Source organism: Sebastes fasciatus, chromosome 23 (genome assembly GCF_043250625.1).
Source record: "Sebastes fasciatus isolate fSebFas1 chromosome 23, fSebFas1.pri, whole genome shotgun sequence".
NCBI lineage: Eukaryota > Metazoa > Chordata > Actinopteri > Perciformes > Sebastidae > Sebastes > Sebastes fasciatus.
The window spans coordinates 16,005,697-16,027,563 of record NC_133817.1 but is presented as its reverse complement, the minus strand read 5'-3'; the positions used below and the strand labels follow the sequence as shown (position 1 = coordinate 16,027,563).

At 40.6% G+C, this 21,867-nt stretch overlaps 1 protein-coding gene across 13 annotated transcripts in view; it reads left to right on the top strand.

The window, feature by feature from the left end:
• The window catches only part of cacna1c (calcium channel, voltage-dependent, L type, alpha 1C subunit), a 245,436-nt gene that overhangs the window by 150,977 nt on the left and 72,592 nt on the right, over window positions 1-21,867 (top strand). For all 13 annotated transcript variants that reach the window (XM_074626028.1, XM_074626030.1, XM_074626025.1 and 10 more), the window contains exons 4-7: window positions 8,087-8,226; window positions 15,238-15,377; window positions 17,306-17,458; window positions 18,899-19,098. In XM_074626028.1, the coding sequence (XP_074482129.1) occupies window positions 8,087-8,226; window positions 15,238-15,377; window positions 17,306-17,458; window positions 18,899-19,098 (633 nt within the window). The remainder of the gene's footprint in view (window positions 1-8,086; window positions 8,227-15,237; window positions 15,378-17,305; window positions 17,459-18,898; window positions 19,099-21,867) is intronic.

Here is a 21,867-nt window from a genome sequence, read left to right as displayed (position 1 = left end):
TTTTGCTTGCATTTGTCTTTGGGTCCTAACACATCAAGCCAATGCATTGATGCTGAAAAAGGCCAGCTAGTCAAACACTTTGCATCGCTTCACATTAACGTCACGTCTTCTCCTACATGCACTTGTTTTCTGCACCAGCATGAGAGGAAATAGTGTGTCATCTGTCTGTATTTGTTAAAAAAAATTGCCATGGAAAGATAAATAAACTTGTCAACCATTTTTTACGACATCACAGACTCACCGACAAAAGTACAGGTAATGTTGAACAGCAACAGACGGACTGTGGGTCAGAGCTTTTGTCACACGCACACAGATACACTTCAAATTGCCTTTCTGTACTATATGTCAACCTCTTTCTTCCTTTCCTTCCTTCCTTCCTTTCCCTCATCTGGTAGCTACAGTGCCTGTTGCCTGGAAACAGAAGTTTTTATCTTTCTGTAAACTTTTATATTCAGGATGCTGGAGGAAACAAAAGACAAACAGAAGTAGAAAATAAATGGATTTAATAAGGCAGTGTCCACATTAATGCAGAAAAATCTAGCATTTTGACAAAAGATCATCAGCCACACTAAAACACGTACACAGTAGTGAAACTCTTTTTTTGCTGGTGAGCAATTGAGGCACAGCAAACGTGCAGCACGTGGATGTGTTGGACGCAAAAATACACAGTACAGGCTATAATGAGTGTGTGATCTATCTTCCCTTCAAGGGTCAGAGGTTACTGATGAACATAATACAATCTGTCTTTCTATCTCTCACACACACACACACACACACACACCATGAACAAGTGTAATCCTTAATCAAACATAATCCTAGTCCAGAGGCCCACAGATTGGATCTGAGGTCTGTTAATGAGATTCATGTTGAACATGTGCTGCTGGCATGTTAGTAGCATGTTTCCGACGTGTTTGGATTTGTCGCCTTTCAGCATCATCATTCAAGGAGACTCAAATGGCGAGACAAAAGACAAGTCCAAAGTAGAAATCCTAGAGAATATTTCTAAATTTCGTGATCTGGAGTTGTCCTCTAGCCTTGTGTCTTCCTTTATTTACGCAGGACATGTTAAATAATAAGCACCCGTGGCCTATGTCAGCAGTACAACCAGAGCATCTTGAGTTCCGTTGACCTCTGGGTGGATTTTAAAGCGAAATTTAACTTTTGCTTTTAACTGCAAACAGTGTACCCGTTCCTTCCTGTATATTCATGCTTTATTTATGCTTTGAGACCTGTTTCACCAGGCAATGAGAGTGAGTGGAGAGAGAGAGAGAAGAAAACGCTTTTCCTTTTCCTCCTCTCAGAGCAGAGGGCATCTGAGAGAGATGATTGACAATGCATCAGGCTTCACAACCCAAGGTGATATCAAAGCTGCTTTAAGAGCCTTTTCACAACAGGAAACTCAGTCGTAGGTGTTGTGATAAAGAGCGTTGCTTATTCATCTCTCCCTCCTACATTAGAAGATGTGTCCTAAGTGCCGAGACAGTGACCTAAGAGCTGCTGTTTTTCACCGTTGTGGATTTCACCTCCAGAGCTAATATGACATTATTAATCTGCAGCTGTTTCTCTTGAGCATTGTCAGCTTTGATTATACGTCTTTATTCATTTCCATGCCGTAGCAATTACAACAATAAAAGAAATACAGAGCAATTTCTGCTCGCTGACCCAAAACTTCACCCCGAAATTCTATTAAACCCTCAACGAAAGGAAAACAATACATAGATCACAATTATAAAGAATTGTTTACCCTTTTGCATCTACTCCAGCGGTAACAAAAACTATGGCTAAAGATGTTCATCAATGACCCTTTTTTCCCTCATGAGTAATACAAGGCGATGACGAGACGGCACCGACGTCATTAATGTATCATTATGCAGTATTGTTGACGAAAAAAGAGGAGACACAATATTATAGACAGGGTTTTTTTAACGTAACGTTTCCAGTCAGGACTACACCGGCAGCACACAATAAGCCCAGTCAGGAGGACTTCAGGTTAAAGTTAACAATGACAACAAGGCTTGGGAGAAAGAAAAGAGGTGATATTTTGGCTACAGACTACAGTACATTGACTGACTGAAATGTTCAGTATAATCTGATGACTAAAAAGGACTAAAATGTCAACAGTTTTCATTGACTAAAACTTTACTAAAATAGTTTAAAATGCCCAGAAAAAACAAGATGAGGTCGACTAAATATGATAAAAACTAACAAGAACATCTGACACAGGACTAAGACTAAATTTAAAAAAATAGGTGACACAAGTAACACTAATTTACTGTACATTTCACTTGTCACAAAGTTTGTAAAAAAGCTCTTAAATCTGTCTCATTCCCATCATATTTGCACTTTGAGACTGAAACAGATCAATTCAGGGAACTAAAGAAGATACTATAACACTCACTGAAGCTGTAGGATGGTTACTGCATACTGTATGTTTTATAGACCAGGTACAGCATTATACTGTGTGTCTGGTATCGTAAACAGCGTGGCATGTTGTTGTAGATGGCAATGAAAGTTTTATTAGGCCTGTGGAGTGACAGAATGACACACTAAAGTTTCATATATATAAGAGTCCGTTAAGTACTATCAACTGGTGGCAAGTGGTAAGTAAGTATATGACATGGATCACCGGAGCAGTCAGGCACAAACACACTATTTCACACACACATACAAGAGCACACACTGTTGTGTACACACACACACACACAAACAACACATTGGTACACACGTGCGCACACAGACACACAATAGGAAGTCTGGATGCTGACAGAAGAGTAGTAATTAGGACTATGTGCTGTGGATATTCTTGGTACAATACTGATCAGTGTCATCCGTTTGTGTGTGTGTGTGTGTGTGTGTGTGTGTGTGTGTGTGTATGTGTGTGTGTGTGTGTGTGTGTGTGTGTGTGTGTGTGTGTGTGTGTGTGTGTGCGTGTGTGCGTGTGTGTGTGAGAGAGAGGGAGAGGGAGTCTGCTGCTGCAGCCCACAGTTTCCATGGTAACGTCGGAACCCATCTTGGTCTCTATGGTAACTTCTGGTTGGCACCCACAGAGGAAGAGAAGGAGAGATGAGGGGAAGAAAGAAAGGAGGTGAAGATGTAGAAGTAAGGGACGCGAAAGAGAGAGAGAGACAATTGGGGGGAGAAGGAGTTAAAAGTTGGCGAGGCAGAAGAAGAAAGAGTTTAAGTGAAGACTCCTAACTTTTACTACACGTCAAAAGAGGAGTCGTCCGTGCATCTAATAGATCCGTCTCTGGTGTTGTTGAGTTAGTAACTGAGTGAAATGACCCACAAGTATCTTTAAGTGGCAGCCATGATAGGAGGTGGTCCAATTCTCTAAATGCTAAATGAAAGGTGCTTCAATGCTTTCTTTACCATCTCCTTTAGCTTAGGGTACGCTAGACCATCCTTTACCAAAGGAAAGGAGTTGTGTCTTGAAGGTAACCTGCAAAAATACATGCAAAAACTCTTGCGAGACTCACTGCCCGATGACCTATAACACCTAGAAACACCAACATTCAGAATAGATAAATAGACAGATTATAAACAGTCAAGGCAGCATATTAAAACCACTTGTTTTTTTCTAGGGCTGTCAACGAATATTCTATATTTGAATATATATTTGAATAGTACAAAAAGACAGATATTCGAGTATGAAATTGAATATTCGATTGTGGGAAAAAACATTAAAAAAGGAGCAGTACCACGGCTATCTGCCTCGCGTGCACTGAATGCACCATATGACGGGAGTCACGCACCGTTACTTTCATTCATTTAAAGTGAAATGTAACATTGGGTCAAGCTGAACGAGGACTCAGAGAGAGTAAACGTTACGTTACGTCATGTGAACAGAACACGTACCTATCAGCTGGACGCTAGATATTCGAAAAGTTCGAACCTGTGTTTCAATATTTAAATGTCATTTTTGGCCAATTTTGACAGCCCTAATTTGTTCATAATAATCATAACAATCCTTTGTTGAACAGGAAGAGTACTTCATTCTCTCCTCCAAATAAGTTAACCTTGGAGTTTGTTGTCTGAGTGCTTGTACTTGTAGCCCTGTCTGACTTCTTTTTAGCTTTATGTTGCCATGATGTACTTATTCCACGTAGAAATAATGGCAAAAGGTACAAAAAATAAGTTGTAATAAACCAGCTTTCCTGTGCGTGTGTTCTGCAGTTACTGTACTAAATGTGTCTCCTTCACCACAGTTGCATCATTAGCCTGCTAATAGGACGCACACACTAGCAATGTGCAACATCTCCAGACCCTTGTACTGAGTCTCACTGTGGTTGCTGCATCTGAATAAATCATCACCGGATGTTGTTAGTGTGTTACTGTATAGTTGTACAGAAATGTTTCCTGTCTAAGCAGGAAAAAACAAAAGTCAGATTGTAGTGTGGCTTCCTGCTGTTTACACGGCTGTGAGGAGTTCAAATGTGCAGCATGACAAGATTTTGGAATTTGAAGTGCGTGAATTGAATATTTTTGCTTGGCAGGTTTTTAAATCATTTGGTGTTTTTGTCCACCGTTACATGTGCTGTGGACATGAGCAAGACGTCTATGTCTTTACGGTACTCCTGCTGTTTTGTGTTCTTCTTGATTTTCTATTGAAAGCTGCATGAAAGGAACATACACACACACACACACACACACACACACACACACACACACACCAGACTACGATGTGTCCGTGGGTTTTTTCAAAAACAGCTTAATGGCTAATCCTGTCTTGCAGCGCACACACACATACACAGAAGGTCACGGCGAATGGAAACATTGTCCGCTGTATGGTAGAATGTCGATACCGTAATCTGATTGGCCTAGCTGATGGATAGGCGGTTTGGTTGACCTATCACAGCTAACTGAATTATTGCTCCCACATACTCACCTTTCTGTCATTCTGTCTGCCTTCTTCTGTCTCTTTAGTCTGCCTCTCTTCCTCTCTCTCTTCTCCCTTCAGTCTCTCATCTTTTCTCTCTCATTTCTTTCCAGCCACTAACCAGATTAGTCGTGCCCCTTATGGATTTTGCCCTTTATGGGTCTGTATGAACGGAGGAAGGAAAAGGAGGCTGAGAAGTGTATGTGTGTGTGTGTGTGTGTGTGTGTCAGGCTGAGCTGTTCCTACCAGATGTTTTTCTCTGTTTTTATTCTTCTGAGCGCCGCACTGTCTGCCTGTCACCGGCAGATACACAGCCCGGGTGTATGTGTGTGTGTTTTGAAAGAGTGATGGAGAGCTTTTGTGTATTTGAGAGGGAGGATAAGTGTGCATGTGTGTGTGCAGTTTTTGGGATTAATTACTTCCGCATAGACTGCTAATACTCACTGTGTGGTGGAGGGTTTTTAGTACGAATGATGCATATAAAAAAAAATCAATTCTCCAGGCTCTGAAACTGACACACACACACACACAGATAGAAAAAGAAGACAGGTATTTAATGTGAAAATCTTGATCTTTATCTTTAAGCTGGATACTAAAGCGTGCTAGATGGACTTGAATTTGAAATGAGAGGAGGTTAGAGCGACAGAGACGAGAAGCAAAACAAGTTTCAAGACGGCTCTCTGAGCAGCCCATTCAGGTGCAGAATCCCCTGGCCTAAAAATCAACTCGCCTTTCAAGTTGTCTGTCTTTCAAACTGTGCAAATCCTCCGTATTATAATTCATGTCATTCCCCCTCCGCCGTCAAGCTTTCTCGAGCATTTCTAAGTGTGGGAAAAACACTTCCCAAATCGCAGTGTGTATGATAATCACATCATTAAGAACACAAAAAAATCAAAAAGCATGATTCTTTTATCAAATGTCTAGCAGTTGTAATGCGGTGTCAGCTGCTGAGAAAGACTGCACTCTGAAACTTAAATAAACACCTCTCTAACCTTTAGTTTCTTACAAAGTTACAGATGTGACGGTGAAACCGCAGCTGTCATGTCCAAACGGTGGCTACATACAGTAGAAGAGTGATTCCCATGGTTTAGATATATGTGTGTATGCAAGTGGCCGAATGGTAGTTTGACATTCTCCATGCTGGGAGAGCTGTTTGTTTAGCTGGACCCACTTTAGACTCACATCGGCCTTAACAGCAAATCTTAATGCTGTATACATGAGCGTATCCAACACTAACATGGTCTTTTAACTTTAACAGCACTTTTTTACTGGCTGGTAAAGAGGGATCATTTGAATAAACTCAACTCCATATTTAGCAGCTGGTATCTTAAAAATATAATAAAGGCTAAATACACCAAGTAAAGTTTTTTTTAATATATATAAATATTTTAGAATATAAAGAATATTCTGTTTTCCATTTTATTCTTGCACATAGGGATGTCACAATACCTGAAATTTATTCGTCAATTCCAATACCAGTGAAATTCCACGATTCTCGATACCATTGCTGTGAAAACATCTCCTTCAAACAACTGTATTTATTCAAGTTTTTTGCCAAAAACGACATTTTACAAGGTTACATTTGAACTCATCATGATAGAGTTATAATTTACCTTTAGCCTATACTCAGTTTTACTGAATAGAGCTTGAATGCATCATAACGTAATCAATGGCACCTCCCGCCAGCAACACACAGGTCAACATTTATGATGGCTGTCGTCAGAAAATGTGACCCCCACTGCTTTTCTTTTAGAGTTTTTGTGAATATATCCTTAAAGTAAAAAAATATTAAAATACATTTATGTTTTTTAACAATTTATGTTTGTGTGTTTTCCGTCACGTATTTGCCTCATTTATTACACAGGTACAGTGGGGTCACATTTTCTGACAACAGCCTTTTAGAAATGGTGACCTCATGTGTTGCTGGCTCTCTGCGGTCACAGATTTTGCCGCAACACCAGTAAGCGGCACAGATTTCAACACAGATTTGTTGTTCACAACGTATAGCGTTATCAGGGGAAAAATAGGGTGCCTGAATAAGACTATTATTGCATTGTTTTGCGGTGACCCTTTGCTAACTATCAGCTTGTGAAGCTATTTTGGTCAAGTTGGACACATAAAGAAGCTCCCTTCAGGTTCAGCTGGTTCTTCCCAGGGATGGGGTTTGTTTGCAGTCTGGAGAGACCTGGCTGGCCTTCTGTCCCAAACCTCTGGCCCTCTGTGAGTGAACGTCCATGGGAAAACAGTGGGAACAGGAGGAGGAGCAGGGACTGAGATGGATGGATAGATTGATGGATGGCGCTAAATATATTTTTATATTTAAAAAAAAAAAAATGACGTACCTCAGAGGGATTAGAGAGAGAGAGAGGAGAGGAGCGAATATTTCTGAATATAGAATATTTCCTGTTTTGTTAACACAGGAGCTTTAATAGTTTTGCACCATTGCCTTGATTGGGTGGATGATTAGGTGGATGATGAATTGTTTGATGGTCAGAAAGTTACATAATTCCTCTCTCTGTCTCAAGGCCATTTCAGGACATTTCCCAGGACCCCCTTAGGCAGGGGTCATCGCTATGACAACAATCTCTGAGGATCTCTGTAGTAGAAGAGTTGCTTGTGTGTGTGTGTGTGTGTGCACTTGTGTATACATGCACACACGCATGCATTCCTGTCTTCAGATAGTAGCCTCTTAGGACAGGAAGAGAGCCGCTTTGATTGAATAATCCAAACGCTTTGATTGTGTACACGATTACAAGTTAGACAAATACATGTTCACACATAAATAATCAAACACACACACACACACACCAGACGCCACATAAACAGGAACAGAACGTCTTGTTCTGGCTGATAAACTCAGAGGAGCAAGCAGCCAGCACTGTTGGTGTTCCTGCAGGTTCTTTAGTGTTGACACGGGCATAAATATATGTCATGATTATGAATGAATGTGTGTTTATCTTAGTGCTTTGTATTGGCCAGTTGGATGTTTTGGTGTTCTTTTGATTTGATATGTGTGTCTCGATATATGGCTTCCCGTTCATAGTGTTTATTCACATGTGAATCTCATCTTACCGCAAACTTTACGACCAGCGGTCTTTCTCTAAGCTCTGTTTCATCTACTGTCTTTTTATCTGTCTCTAAATGCTCGTTCTCTGCAGTGCTGCTGCTCAGATAAATGTATTGAAGTGTCTTGTCTGTGTGTCCCTACAGGAGCGCGTGGAGTATCTGTTCCTCATCATTTTCACGGTGGAGGCTTTCTTGAAGGTAATAGCCTACGGCCTGCTCTTCCACCCCAACGCTTACCTGAGGAACGGCTGGAATCTGCTCGATTTCATCATCGTGGTCGTGGGGTGAGTGGACAGAGACGCACAGAAATTATAAAAGCTGTGAAAGGTTGTTTTTTTTAATGTTACTCTTAAGCAGAGGTAGCGTTAACTGAATATTTTCCGACATTGACGGAGAAATCTGAAGGCCGTCCGTCATTTTGATGGACTGGAGAAGGCCTCGGAGCGCGTCTGTGACCCGTAGAGGTGCAGCTGAGCCGCTGGTGCAGAAGGAGCCGTCTGTCCGAGACAAAGACTACGGGGGAAAAAATCATTCATGTGTGTGTTGACATGAAAAGTGACCGCACGGTCGGTGTCGTGTCTCTGTTATCTCTCCATGCCCTTATGAATGCATTTGAAATCTATAAGCTTGTTCTCTAAATTAATAATTAGAAAACACACACACACAGCGGGCTGAGCGCGCTGTAATCACTTTCAAAATTCATCTCATGAAATACTCTGCTTCAATCCACATTTGTTGGCGTTTAGCCTTTCAAAAACAACATTTTTCACTCCGGTCAAAAAGTATCAATTGTGCACACGCACAGAACGGACAGATGCTGACAGACTGTGAGGAGATATTCGCTGAATTTGACAGTGTATTGAATTAGAATCACTGACTCCAACTTCAAATAGGCTTATGTCTCATTATCATTAAAAATGAAAAATACAAAAATGACGGCAATGATAGATTATGACGGAATTTTTGCAACCCCGTCTGTCAAAATGACGAACAACGAGAAAGTCTAACGCAACCGCTGCTGCTCTTAAGTGAATCAAACATAGCAAGTCTGGTATAATTGTACGTCACAAGTCTGTTTCCAGGGTTTGTAAAAGCACTACCTGACACATTTTCAAACATCAGCACATCATTGGCAAATTAATCATAGTACCTTGGTACAATTACTGTCAACAAAATGAAACTACAGCCAAGACCATTGGCAGCCTCTGAGTAATGCCAGAGGTACTCATAGTACGAATGTCTTTCAAAATTAAGACCATATTTCCCATCAACACCTTTGGTTGCTGTAGTAAAGACAAAGAACAATTACTCTTCTCTTTGCTTACATTTATTCGCTATGAAAACAGTTTCATTTTTTCTCTCTTAACCTTTAAAATTGTACCTTTTACTAGTAATTCAACAGATTAGAGGATGGAGGATCTCTTTGGAGAGAGACAGAGGAAAGATGTGGTTTTGATCGTGTGGTATTAATATCAAAATACTACAATACACAACAAAGTATCGCCATCAAACAATCTTCCTTCACAGTGAATCCGTATTAAAGCCGCAGTAAACTTTGGCCTACAGTGTATTGGTGAAGGCCTAAACTGATTAGCTTGTTAGATGCTGATAGCAAAGCTTTGCTCTGTTTTTCTTTATCTGCAACTCAGCAACATAGCCCATCTGCTAAACCCTCTGTGCCTGTGTGCGTGCGTGTGTGTGTGTGTGTGTGTGTGTGTGTGTGTGTGTGTGTGTGTGTGTGTGTGTGTGTGTGTGTGTGTGTGTGCCCTGCCTGCCAGCTGTGCTTTGTGCACAGTGTTGTGTAGGGGTAATGGCACAATAGCCAGCGGACCTGACAGTTGCATTAATGCCATAAAAATGGTCTAATTGACCGTGTGTGTGTGTGTGTGTGTGTGTGCTAGAAAGAGAGAGAGAGAGCGAGAGAGATCGCAAGAAAGCACCCTGCAGCCTGAAGGAAGGCTCTGTGAATGCACCAACACACACACACACTCAGTGAGTCTTGTTCATCGCCAGTCAAGTGTTCACTCACATTAGCCATCACTAACTGAGCATGGTTGGCTTCACCCCAAAGACACACACACACACACACACACACACATACACACACACAGTGTGTCTTTGGGGTGAAGCCAACCACCCCATCGGCTGGCATCATGGTGCCAGTGCCCCTGGCATAAACACAACCTTTACCACTCTTATGGTGTTATCTAGCCTCTCTGTCTGCCTCTCTCTGTCTCTTTCTGTCTCTATTTCAATTATGGGTTTTATTGTGACGCAGCATAATTTAATGTGCAGTGATACTGTATCGATCCCCTGCGAGGGAAATTGTCTTCTACCTCACAGCCCTGCCAAAGTGAGGTCAAAAGGTCAGATACCTGCTTGCAGCTCCGGAATTGGCAGGGTTCAGTGTTAGAGCTAGTGTTCTTGCTCAAGGACACTTTAGGGAGGGCTGGTGCTTGCTGTTTTGGGAGATTAAATCTGAATGGCTTCTCTAGACTTCACCCAGGGTTTTTAAAATATTCCTTTGTCATAATATAAAACCTTGTACTGTCTTTTTTTTATCTTTCACATTGCCAAAATAGGCATACTTATTCTTCTGAAGTGACCACATTGTCTTTAAACCTTTGACTTGGACACATAAAAGCTTAGGCAAAGGGATGTGACAGTGAGGACATTTTCCTACAGATTAATAAATTTGTGACAACACTGGTGTTACCGATTACGCCGGATATTTTTCCAAGAAAAGATGATGCTCAATATCTGCAGAGCGCTTACTTTGATCTTTAACGTTGGATGGCTGTGTGTCTGGCCTCTCCGGTCCAGCTTTCACTGCGGGGGCCGCAGGTTTCCATCTGGCGCCGCACATACCGGCTGTGACCGCTCCGTCCTCCGCACGGCGATTGCCTCATTAACGTTATGGTTCCCTTTAAAACCCAAATATTGCCATATATATATATATATATTTATATATGTAGAAACAAACTTTCCCCGAACCTAATTCAAGCAGTTTTACTTGTCTGAACCTTTCCATTTCCTAGCCGACTAGAAAACACTCATACAAGATGTTTTTCTGGAAAGCTTCAATTGTCATTTTTCGGAAGGCGCTGACTTTGACCTATTTTGTCATTTAGATATAACAGCTTGTCATGGAAATGACACAGAACGGAGAAAAAAAAATCTATTAGTAAAGTCGTGAAACACGAATACACACACACACACACACACACTCCCTCCGTTTCACACACTCGAAGAGGACACACAGATCCAGGAAATGTTCAGCTGTGACAGCAGCACTGTATCCGTGTGTGTGTGCATGAATGACTGATTGTCTTTGTGCCTGTATGTGCCGAACTGCCAGCCAGTGTGTGTATGTGTGTGTGTGTGTGTGTGTGTGTGTGTGTGTGTGTGTGCGTAGATGAGAAGTGACAGAGTTCGCTCCCTCTGGAGTGTTCACCATATGGGTGAAAGAGCTTGTACCTGGTGTTGAGCAGCCTTGGAGGCACACACACTCTCTCACACACACATGGACGCACACATGTACACTTGCACACACACACACAGATACACCAGAGCCTACAGTCTTACTGACACGTATCTAAGAGTTTATTAGTGAGGGTTCAGTGAGCTAACAGGCTGTGTGTGTGCGCGTGTGTGCGTGTACAATATGAATAGGTACTATATGGACTCTCTTTTAGTCTCTGCTTTACATACAGTAGCTTTCCTTCTTCACCTCTCTGTCTCCTCGTTACTCTCACACGTATTATTCTCCTCTTCCTACTTGTGCTATTTTCAGTCCTCTCATCTCTTCTTACAGCCTGTATCGTGGTTCTACTTTTTAAGTACTGACAGTACAAATAGCTGTAGGATCATCACAAAAAAGACAGTAAAGAGAGTTAAAATAAGAACTGAATGATTTTGAAAAAAGATCTAATTGCAATTATTTCGACTGATATAATAATAATAATAATAATAAAAATAATAATAATGATAATAATAATAATAATAATAATAATAATAATAATAATAATAATAATAATAATAATAATTTAATTTATATAGCACACTTTAAAATACAGCGAAATCTTAAGGTGCTTAACATAAAGGGTAAAACAATCACAATACAATGTTAAGACAATTTACACAAGAAACATGCGATTAAAAGCGTCAAAATAGGACGAATGAAATTATGGACAAATTTATTCTATTCTATATTGCGATATGATTTGCAATATTAAAGGGAAGGATGATTTTTACATCATTATTCCTAACGGTGTAACAACTATAGAGACGTCTGCAGCACGACAATATTTCATTTTAAATGTTATTTTGTCACATATTTCGCCTTTAACAAGTATTGCACCTCCTGCGATTTGAAAATTGCATTAGGCTATGTTGCATTTTTGATAAAAAAATGTATTAATTATGCAGCCTTAGCAAAAATTTGGCATAGAAAGTATTACAAATTATAAAAAATATTCAGTTGATTAAGTCATTAGTCAATTGACAAAAAAATAATCAATAATGTAAAGTAATTTATCAAACAAAACTTACTGGTTTAACTGGTTCCAGCCTCTCAAGTCTGAGGATTTCCTGCATTTGTGTGCTTTCTATCATTTTAAATGAAATATCTTTAGACTTTGTATTTGGTCAGACAAAAAGAAGCAATTTAAAGACATCACCCTGGGCTATGGGAACATTTCCACCACATAATGACACTAGAAATAGATTATTAAAAAAAACAATAGATTAATTGATAATGAACCTAATTAGTTGCAGGTCTGTTGTGAATTCACAATGATTCAAAAATTAATTCAGCAGTATTGTGGTGTGTTGACTACTATGAAACCATGCAACCCCTGTTATCTTTATGAATGCACACACAGCTTCTGCTATCTTTAGCTGTGGATGTACACAAGCCGTTATGTGGTGCTACACTCAAAGGCTCTAATTATCATTTAACACTCCACCACGGCAAAACATGCTGGGCGAAATGCTGGTGGTGCAAAACTGTGGATCCTCGACGTGCTTTTCATACTCCGTTTCAAAGCAGAGAGAGGGAGACTCAAACTGAGAGGGAGGTGGTGCGAAATAGAGGCCGAGAGAGAGAGAGAGAGAGAGAGGGCGATATGTTTTGGAGAGGTCTTTTCAAGTGGCCATTTCATCTGTGCTAATTGATAATTCTCCATGACTAACGCGCCGCTGACTGGCCTTTGAGCCGCGCTAGCTGTAAAAAATGGTTATTGTATGGTGATTTCTAAAGGATCTCCGAGAGACAGAGAGAGGAGAGAGAGTGATAAGCTCAGCTGGACGTACATAAATTCAAGACATCCAGAGAGACGTCTGTAAATAATTTTCATTGGGGATAATAGCCGACAAAAGGCGACGGCATAAGAACATTTTTATTGAAGATTATAATTATACTGAAAAACAACCCTGGACCAGACACAAATGCATGTGGGCAGAAGTCTCGACATACTTTTGGCCATATGGTGTACATATATTCAAGCTCATACCCAAAGAATAAATAATTTCATAGAAGTTAATAGCCAACAAGATGCAACAGCGTAAAAACACATTTAGCTCTTTTATAGAGGAGGATCATTTACACTACTATGCATTTCTGCTAGTGTTGGTACGATACCAAAATCATGACTTTGATACGATACCCTGCCTAAATATCTCGATTCCGATACTGAAACAATGCCACGGCAAAAAACCTAAAACATCAGGAAAAAAGTAATGGAATAATAGATTTATAGAATGGAATTTAATTAATAAAATATGTTAAAATGTATTATTAAAAAATGTACAGGGTATGAAGTAATCGGATGTCCCCTATACTTGCGTTTGTTATTCCTTTGATGGTATATTTTATATATATCACTTATTAAAAAGTGTTTAATAAGGCTTTTTTTTTTTGTAAAACAGCACCCTCGTCGGCGCGTCGGTAACAGTTCAGGCAGAGAGTGGTACTGCAGAAACTACTGAAAAAATCCGCAAAATTGGAATAAATTCAGATGAAGTTCTAGGAGAAGTTGATGAGGGAAAAGCTGCTAGAATCAGGAGGACACCACAGTAACTGTAGAAAGCGCTGTGTTGTGTCGAAGTGGTGTGAAGAGAGAGAGGAGTCACTATCCATTTCACGTTACAGAGACACACGTCAAAATAATACTTTAACACATGCTGTTTAGTGGATTGTGTTTTTGCCGAATTACAGGAGAGGCTTGAACATGTTCAGTAAAAGACGGTGAATCTAATTTTAGCGGTACATTTGATCGGTAATTAGGGCTGCACTGTTATTTTCATTATTTTTTGAAGGGAGTTCTGCTGATAGAGCGGAGCTGTGCAGCGAAGCGAACAGTACGTGACCTGCTTTAATCATCTCTTGAACTTCATTTGTTGACTCCATCCTCCTGGTTATCACTACACTTTATTTTTGACTGCTTGCTCCCACCACCAGCAAAGTTATGACTGCCTGCTCCCGCGGGATCACAATCCTAATTCCATCCTCTAAAACGTGTTTAAGTATCGGTAGTAATGAAGTGGAGTATCGTACCGTTTTTAATATCAGGGTATTGCGATACCTTTCTAGTATCGGTATATCGTGCAGCACTAATTCCTACATGCTTTAAGTACCAAATCCATTACAGTGGAGAGACAGGGAAGGTTGTGTGACATCACATGGCAAAAATGTAAATGTGTGTTTTATTCAATCTGACAGCGCTGTGAGCACACACACTCACATTTTTTGGAGACACCTCTCTTCAGTCCAGACATGCACAGTGTTCTGCTGAGCCGACTGTCAAATCATTAAAGCCGAGTGTCTCACATTTCCTTATCTGCGAAAGACAGAGGGAACAGATGAAACGCTCTCTATTGTTGTGTTGGAGAGCTAACTAATTAAGCTGTTTAATTTTTCTACTGTTGTGTTTTTCCTCCAAAAAGCACATTTGATTGTGAAAACAGCGCAGATGTCCTCATCATTCCCTTTTGCTTTTTAAAAATGTTCAACTAGGTTGATGTCTAAATTTACATCGCCGTGTTATATATTATGATAAAGAAGATGTAGATGGTTCAGTTTAGTATTGACAGCAGTCAGTGGCAACGGAGGGGAACGGGAAATAAGGCCATAAAGACGACAAACCGCAGATATCCATCACTCTGTCGTACAATATCCCTGTATGTCTGTATCTCTTTTATTGTTTTCCTCTCTCTCAGATATTCTCTAGTATGTGGAAATGGGGATGTCAACCTGACGATGATGGTTATTGAAGTCATTACTTTCTGTCTTGCAGGTTATTCAGCGCCATCCTGGAGCAGGCCACCAAGGGGGACGGGGGCACTCCTATTGGAGGGAAGGCGGCGGGCTTCGATGTCAAGGCTCTGAGGGCATTCAGAGTACTCAGACCCCTCAGACTAGTCTCTGGAGTACCCAGTAAGTACTGAGGAAGAAAGAAAGAGAGAGAGAAAATAAAGAAAGAAAAAGAAAGAAAGAAAAAAAAGGCAGAAAAGAAAGAGAATAGACGCTGTGAGGATCAGGTGTGAATGTCGATTGGGTGAGATGGGGGAGAAATGAACCACAGATTGGAGCTGATATTGCTGCTCGATGCCACACATACACCCATAAATGCACACACACACACACACACACACACACACACACACACACATACACACACATGCTCACACAAAGAGTCCTCTTGTCAGATACTCAGACAGGACGAGCAGTAGATGAGTTGTCTGTCAGCCTGTCTGTGTTAGTGACTACAGAGATCAATAATCCAACAAGGCCAGAAGCGACAAAAGGATCGGATATCGTGGATGAAGGCTTTGCGAGTGTATGTGCGTGTGTATGTGTGTTTGTGTGTGTGAGAGACAGCTCTTGTGATTACAGTTGCAGGCAAATGCACGCTGCATGCTGGTGCACATCCCACACTCTCGTCGTTCGGTTTCAAAAGCGTGAGTGCGTGACTGCTGCAGTGCACAATATTTAGACTGAACCCTGTCCAACATCACTGGACTGGGTTGAATCGGTATCGTGGCAACTGATCAGTTGCATGTTTGCTAGCTGATTAGCACACAGACCGACAGACTCGTCTTTTTAAAGGCGTCCGGTGTCACTGCTGCTTATGCGCTGTAGAATTTACACAAATAATGATCTGTAGATTAACTTTGTAAGGCACCTGCATGTATTTACTTCATCAAATCATGTGCAAATAACTGCAACAATCTTTTTTCATGATCACTAAAGATGGATTACATACATAGCTTTTCATTATTTACAGAAGAATTTAAGCCTTCATTTTTCTTTAAAGGTGTAATAGTTAGGACTGTCAATCGATAAAATATTTAACAGCGATTAATTGGTTAAATGGTACGATTAAAGGGAGATTTTGTCAAGTATATAATACTCAAATATGCTTGCTTTATGCTAATATATGTACATTTATTATTGGAAATCAATTAACAACACAAAACAATGACAAGTATTGTACAGAAACCCTCAGAGGTACTGCATTTAGTATAAAAATATGCTCAAATCATAATCTGGTAAACTGAAGCCCAACAGGCAACAACAGCTGTCAGTGTGTCAGTGTGCTGACTTGACTATGACTTGCCCCAAACTGCATGTGATTATCATAAAGTGGGCGTGTCTGTAAAGGGGAGACTCGTGGGTACCCATAGAACCCATTTTCTTTCACATATCATGAGGTCAGAGGTCAAGTTAAGAGCATTATTTAACCTCCTTTGTGACAAGCTAGTAAAACATAGTATGCAAAATTCACAGTTCATAGGTACTGTAGTTCTGCATAAATAGATCTAAGTCAGTGTTTACTGCTGCATTAAAAAAAAACATTCAATGAATTCTTAATGAGTAAAAAAATCAATAAGGTGTTTGATAAGGTGTTTATTTATATAATCCTGTGTCTGAATACATTTTTTGAATTAATCAAATCAAATAAACCCACATTTAATCCTACAAAGATAAACCAAAACATTTTACTGCTGTTTTTCATACCAAATAAGCCTCCCTAACAGAATGTGTTGCTATCACCGTTTTTATGAGTTATTAGTATGCCGTGTTCTGAGTCCATCAAAGCATTGAGTGAATTAACTGGAAAATTGCGTCAAACAAGTTCCGTTCATGTTTTGTATTATTTCTCAGAAACTCATTGAAGGTCCTCTCTCTCCGAGCGGATGATCACATGCGGAAAGAATGCTTTTAATATGACAAACAAATGCTTTCATCATTAACATTACTGCCAGTTCCAATACTCTTTTTTTTTTTTAATTTCTGTTTGAAAGTGTTCTCAGCAGTTTCCTCTGTGTGTGTGTGTGTGTGTGTTTGTGTGTGTGCTGCAGGTTTACAGGTAGTGTTGAACTCCATAATCAAAGCCATGGTTCCTCTGCTCCATATCGCCCTGCTGGTCCTCTTCGTCATCATCATCTATGCCATCATCGGCCTGGAGCTCTTCATGGGCAAGATGCACAAGACCTGCGCTCATGAGCCAACAGGTACACACACACACACACACACACACACATGCACGTAGAGAGAGAGAGGGAGAGATTATCTAGTCTAGTGTGCACTGATGCACAGGTGCAAATGCAAACATGCATCATCAAACACATACACTCCCATACCGCACCTCAATGCTCAGATCAATTTTGCAGCATGTATTCAGCTCTGTGTGAAAGCATGCTTCAGTAAGCATATATTCACACTCCAGCTCCAGAGACGGACACACTGGTGAATACTATACCGCACAAACCCTTCTCCACTGAAATGACGGTAAAACATCACCTATGAGCCAACAAAAGCAGGGAGGAAATAGAGCGGACACCTTAAACACTTTCGAAACAATAACCTCCATTAATTATTTAAAGCATCATTTATGTTTCTGAGTAGGAATAATTTGGGCAGTAATTGAAACAGCAGCTGCCATAAATGATTGAAACAATTTTCAGTAGAGGCCCCTAGGTACAAATGGACTTAAGTGTTGTTATGGTGCTGTTATAGGTCCCATGAGAGGCATTAGCTTTGCACAGGGTAAGTGCTGGTGGAATACTCTGTTATCCTATACATCACCCTCGAGAGCTTGTTTTGTATAATTAGCAAAACACTTTTTCACATTGATTTTTTCATGACTGCTCTCTCTGTTTTAGCTCAATGTGTCCTTTTTAAACTTCTTTTTAGATAAATTATTTTTAGATGTACTAAAAAAGTAGTAGAATCTCAAAGTGGGGAGTTGTTTTATACTTCTTCCTGAAGAAAGAGTCCCAGTCATTTTCTGCATAGGTAGTGTGAGGTGACTTACATTTGGACCACTTCCAAAGATTGGATGGGCGTGAAACTCCCACGGTGGAATCGTCTGCCGTCCCCATCTTGTTTTTTTTTGCAACCAGAAGTGACAAGAGAGGGTGGAGATAAGTACAACCGAAAGCTGAATAAGACATTTTTAGGCGACCAAAATACTACAATTATATTTCATAAACTGAAAACACACTGTTAAAGAGTTAAAGTTGTAAGATGAAAACACAGACAACTCCCAGACCGGACAACACCGTGGTAGCGACCTGTCAATCACAAGGTAGCTACGCACTAAAGCATCCCCTGCTTTATGGTCTATTTGGCTCTAAATGGGACCATAATTTACTAAATGAACATCATGCTGTATTGAAGAAGACTTGAAACTAGCGATTGAGACCATAAACTCATGTTTACAATGTTTACTGAGGTAATAAATCAAGTGAGAAGTAGGCTCATTTTCTCATGGACTTCTATACAATCAGACTTCTTTTTTGCAACAAGAGGAGTCGCCCCCCGCTGGCTGTTAGAAAGAATGCAAGTTTAAGGCACTTCACTTTTCAGACCTGGAGTTGCCCACTGAGTCTGGGTCATAGATAGCAAGGACAGAGTATAACAATCTATCTCTCCCATCTCTTTTGTCACAGGCACCATTGCGGAGGAAAAGCCGGCACCGTGTGCACCCGAAGGCGCTTACGGTCGACACTGTAAACACAATGGAACAGAGTGCAAAATGGGATGGGAGGGCCCAAACGACGGCATCACCAACTTTGACAACTTTGCCTTCGCCATGTTGACCGTGTTCCAGTGTATAACCATGGAGGGCTGGACGGACGTGCTGTACTGGGTGAGCCGGACACCACAACGGTGTCTTTATCTGTGTGTGTGTGTGTGTGTGTGTGGAGTGAGTGCTCGGTGTATGTGTGTGTGTGTAGCCACTGTAGTGTATCTGTAACATCAGTGCCACATGAGTGCTTTTGAAAAAGGAATATAAAGCAATAACACTTCTGTCAGAAAGGCAGGTATGCACACACACAGAGTGTTCAAAAGACTGAGACACACACACACACACACACACAGATTGTGTGTGTGTGTGTTTGAGTGTTAGCTCATATCTCAGGCTAAATCGATGCAGACAATCCACTGTGTAATTGAAGGCGCCGATTCATTTGGAACGTGTGCGGAATCCCGATGCTTGATTCAAGTGTCGACGCGCACGCATACACATTCACAGCCACCGAGGCATATGAACACACAGAAAACTATCCTTTCCTGAGTAAATGACCGGGAGCATGCACCGGCCCTTGTCCAGCTAAATAAACCAATAGATTAGTCTGCGTTGTTAATCAATGTTAGGGAAGGTTCGATCAAACTCCCACATGTGGCTTCTTGAGAAAGCGTTCGATTTAGACCTCTGGACGGAGGTATGGCTTTACACACAGATTATGATTATTGTTGATGTCCTGATAATAGGTGGGAAGGGCTCAAAAGTCATGACGCTCCACCTTAACTTACATTAACATGTGTGTTTTCTCAAACATTAATCAGAGTTGTCCTGTGATGTTGCCACCCTGTGTAACTCTGCCGTGATGAGACTCATGGTATAGAGACAGCTGTTACTCAGCGGGGCTGTGGCAGTTACGTGCGGTCGGTTTCACCACCGCAAAGCACTCATGCAGTACAGATGAGTACCGGTTCTTGGGATATTCAAAAACATCACTTCAACTGAATGTCTCCATTATCTACTACACTAGAATGAAATTGTGCTATTTTTTTTCCTTGTATATCTGATAGCCCCAATCTGCACTTCTAATGTATTATCATTATCTTCAGGTCACAGAGCGACGCATCCATTTCTCTGAAATTTAAATGATGATGTGATCTCAGAAGGTTGTTGAGCAACACTTAACGCATTTATGTATTTATCTCCCAGGATCCTGAAAGACTCTTTGAATAATCAGTGCATTGCACAATGAAAAGATTTTTATCTAGAGTTTTTGACTATATTTCCTGATCAAATAAAGATAGCAGCCAGAAGTGACATATTTCCTTGCTCGTTATATGCTTGTTTTGTATGAAAATGTCTTCACATTGTCAATCAAGCAATGAGATACAGTATTTTCTTTAATTCAGATGGATATAAGAGTTTGTAAATACTTTCAAAACAGTGTTAAGAAGTGATAAATTACAGTCCGATTTTAAGCTCTGTGACTAGAATAATACATGAGAGGCACAAACTGGGGCTAGCTATCAAGCAATACTAAAGTAGTGAATGAATTATTAGATTAATCTTAAAGAGGACCTATTTTGCTTCATTTTCTGGTGCATACTTGTATTTTGGGTTTTTTCTAGAACGTGTTTACATGCTTTAATGTTCAAAAAACGTTCGATTGTTATGCCTTACTAGCTTTTTTTGAGGCCTTGCCAAACTAGCCGCTTGGCAGGTATTATGCAAATGTGTTACTTGGTGACATCACCACGTTACAGAAGAAAAGATGGGACGACGGGACGACGGGACAAACGAGGCGTTTCAGGCGTTTCAGGCAGTTCAGGCGCAGTGTTTCTGTGGGGGAGAGTAACCCCCTGTGGCGTGGGCTTTGTAACTTTGCAGACCTTTTACATGCACAAAAAACTCTATAACGCACTAAAGGAAAGGGGGAAGAAGCACAAAAGCATAATAGGTCCTCTTTAAGGAATACAAAAGTGGAATGAACAGTTACACTGGTAAAAAAAAGTCTGTTGAAAAGTTGGGTGACCAAATGTAACTGTCAGAATTGGTCAGTTTTTGGTGTGAGTGTGAGACCTTACTGTAAATACAAGCAGGTGTGTGTGTGTGTGTGTGTGTTTGTGTGTGCGCACGAGTTGTTTGTCTCTGAGTGCATGTACTGAACACATGGAGCAGAGAGCTTACTAGCTCTACACCCCTCCTGCAACTACCCTGTCTGCTGCAACCTCCTGCACACACACACACACACACACACACACACAGCATCACAACAGTTAAATCCTACAATTCACTTATTATGAGAGCGCTTGTGTCTCCAGCTGTCTGTGTAATGAATGGGGCCTATTTGTTTGGAGTATAAATGATTATGGAAAAAAACATTTAAACAACACCAAGCCTTTCATTAAGTTCGGGCCACGCATTTCCATAGTTTTCATTGTCTCACATATATTCGGGAATATAGATTAATGACATCCAGCATCTGCTGTTGCAAGTTTACGTGCAGATTATCAATCTGACATTTCTGTTATAATCGAGTCCTGGATACTAAATTGCTCAGACATCACCTTGTCCACACCGTCTCCCATTTACATCAGCCCTGATAACGATCTGACACACACAAGCCGTCCTTAATACAATATCCACATGGGTGTGTGTGGCGTATTCCCCGAAACAAGTCATCTTCATTGATTCCACTTGGATTTTTTTTAGTATCACATGCCGTAAATCCCCTATATAACAGAATATAATTGGTTTATATGGACAAATGTAGAGTCACGGCATCTAAATGTGTTTCCCGTAGAGGCTCATTCACCTTTCCGAGAAAAGTTTTCTGAAGGGATTGTGCAATGTAACGGTGTAAACAACACACTTTGAATGCGAGCTAAGGTT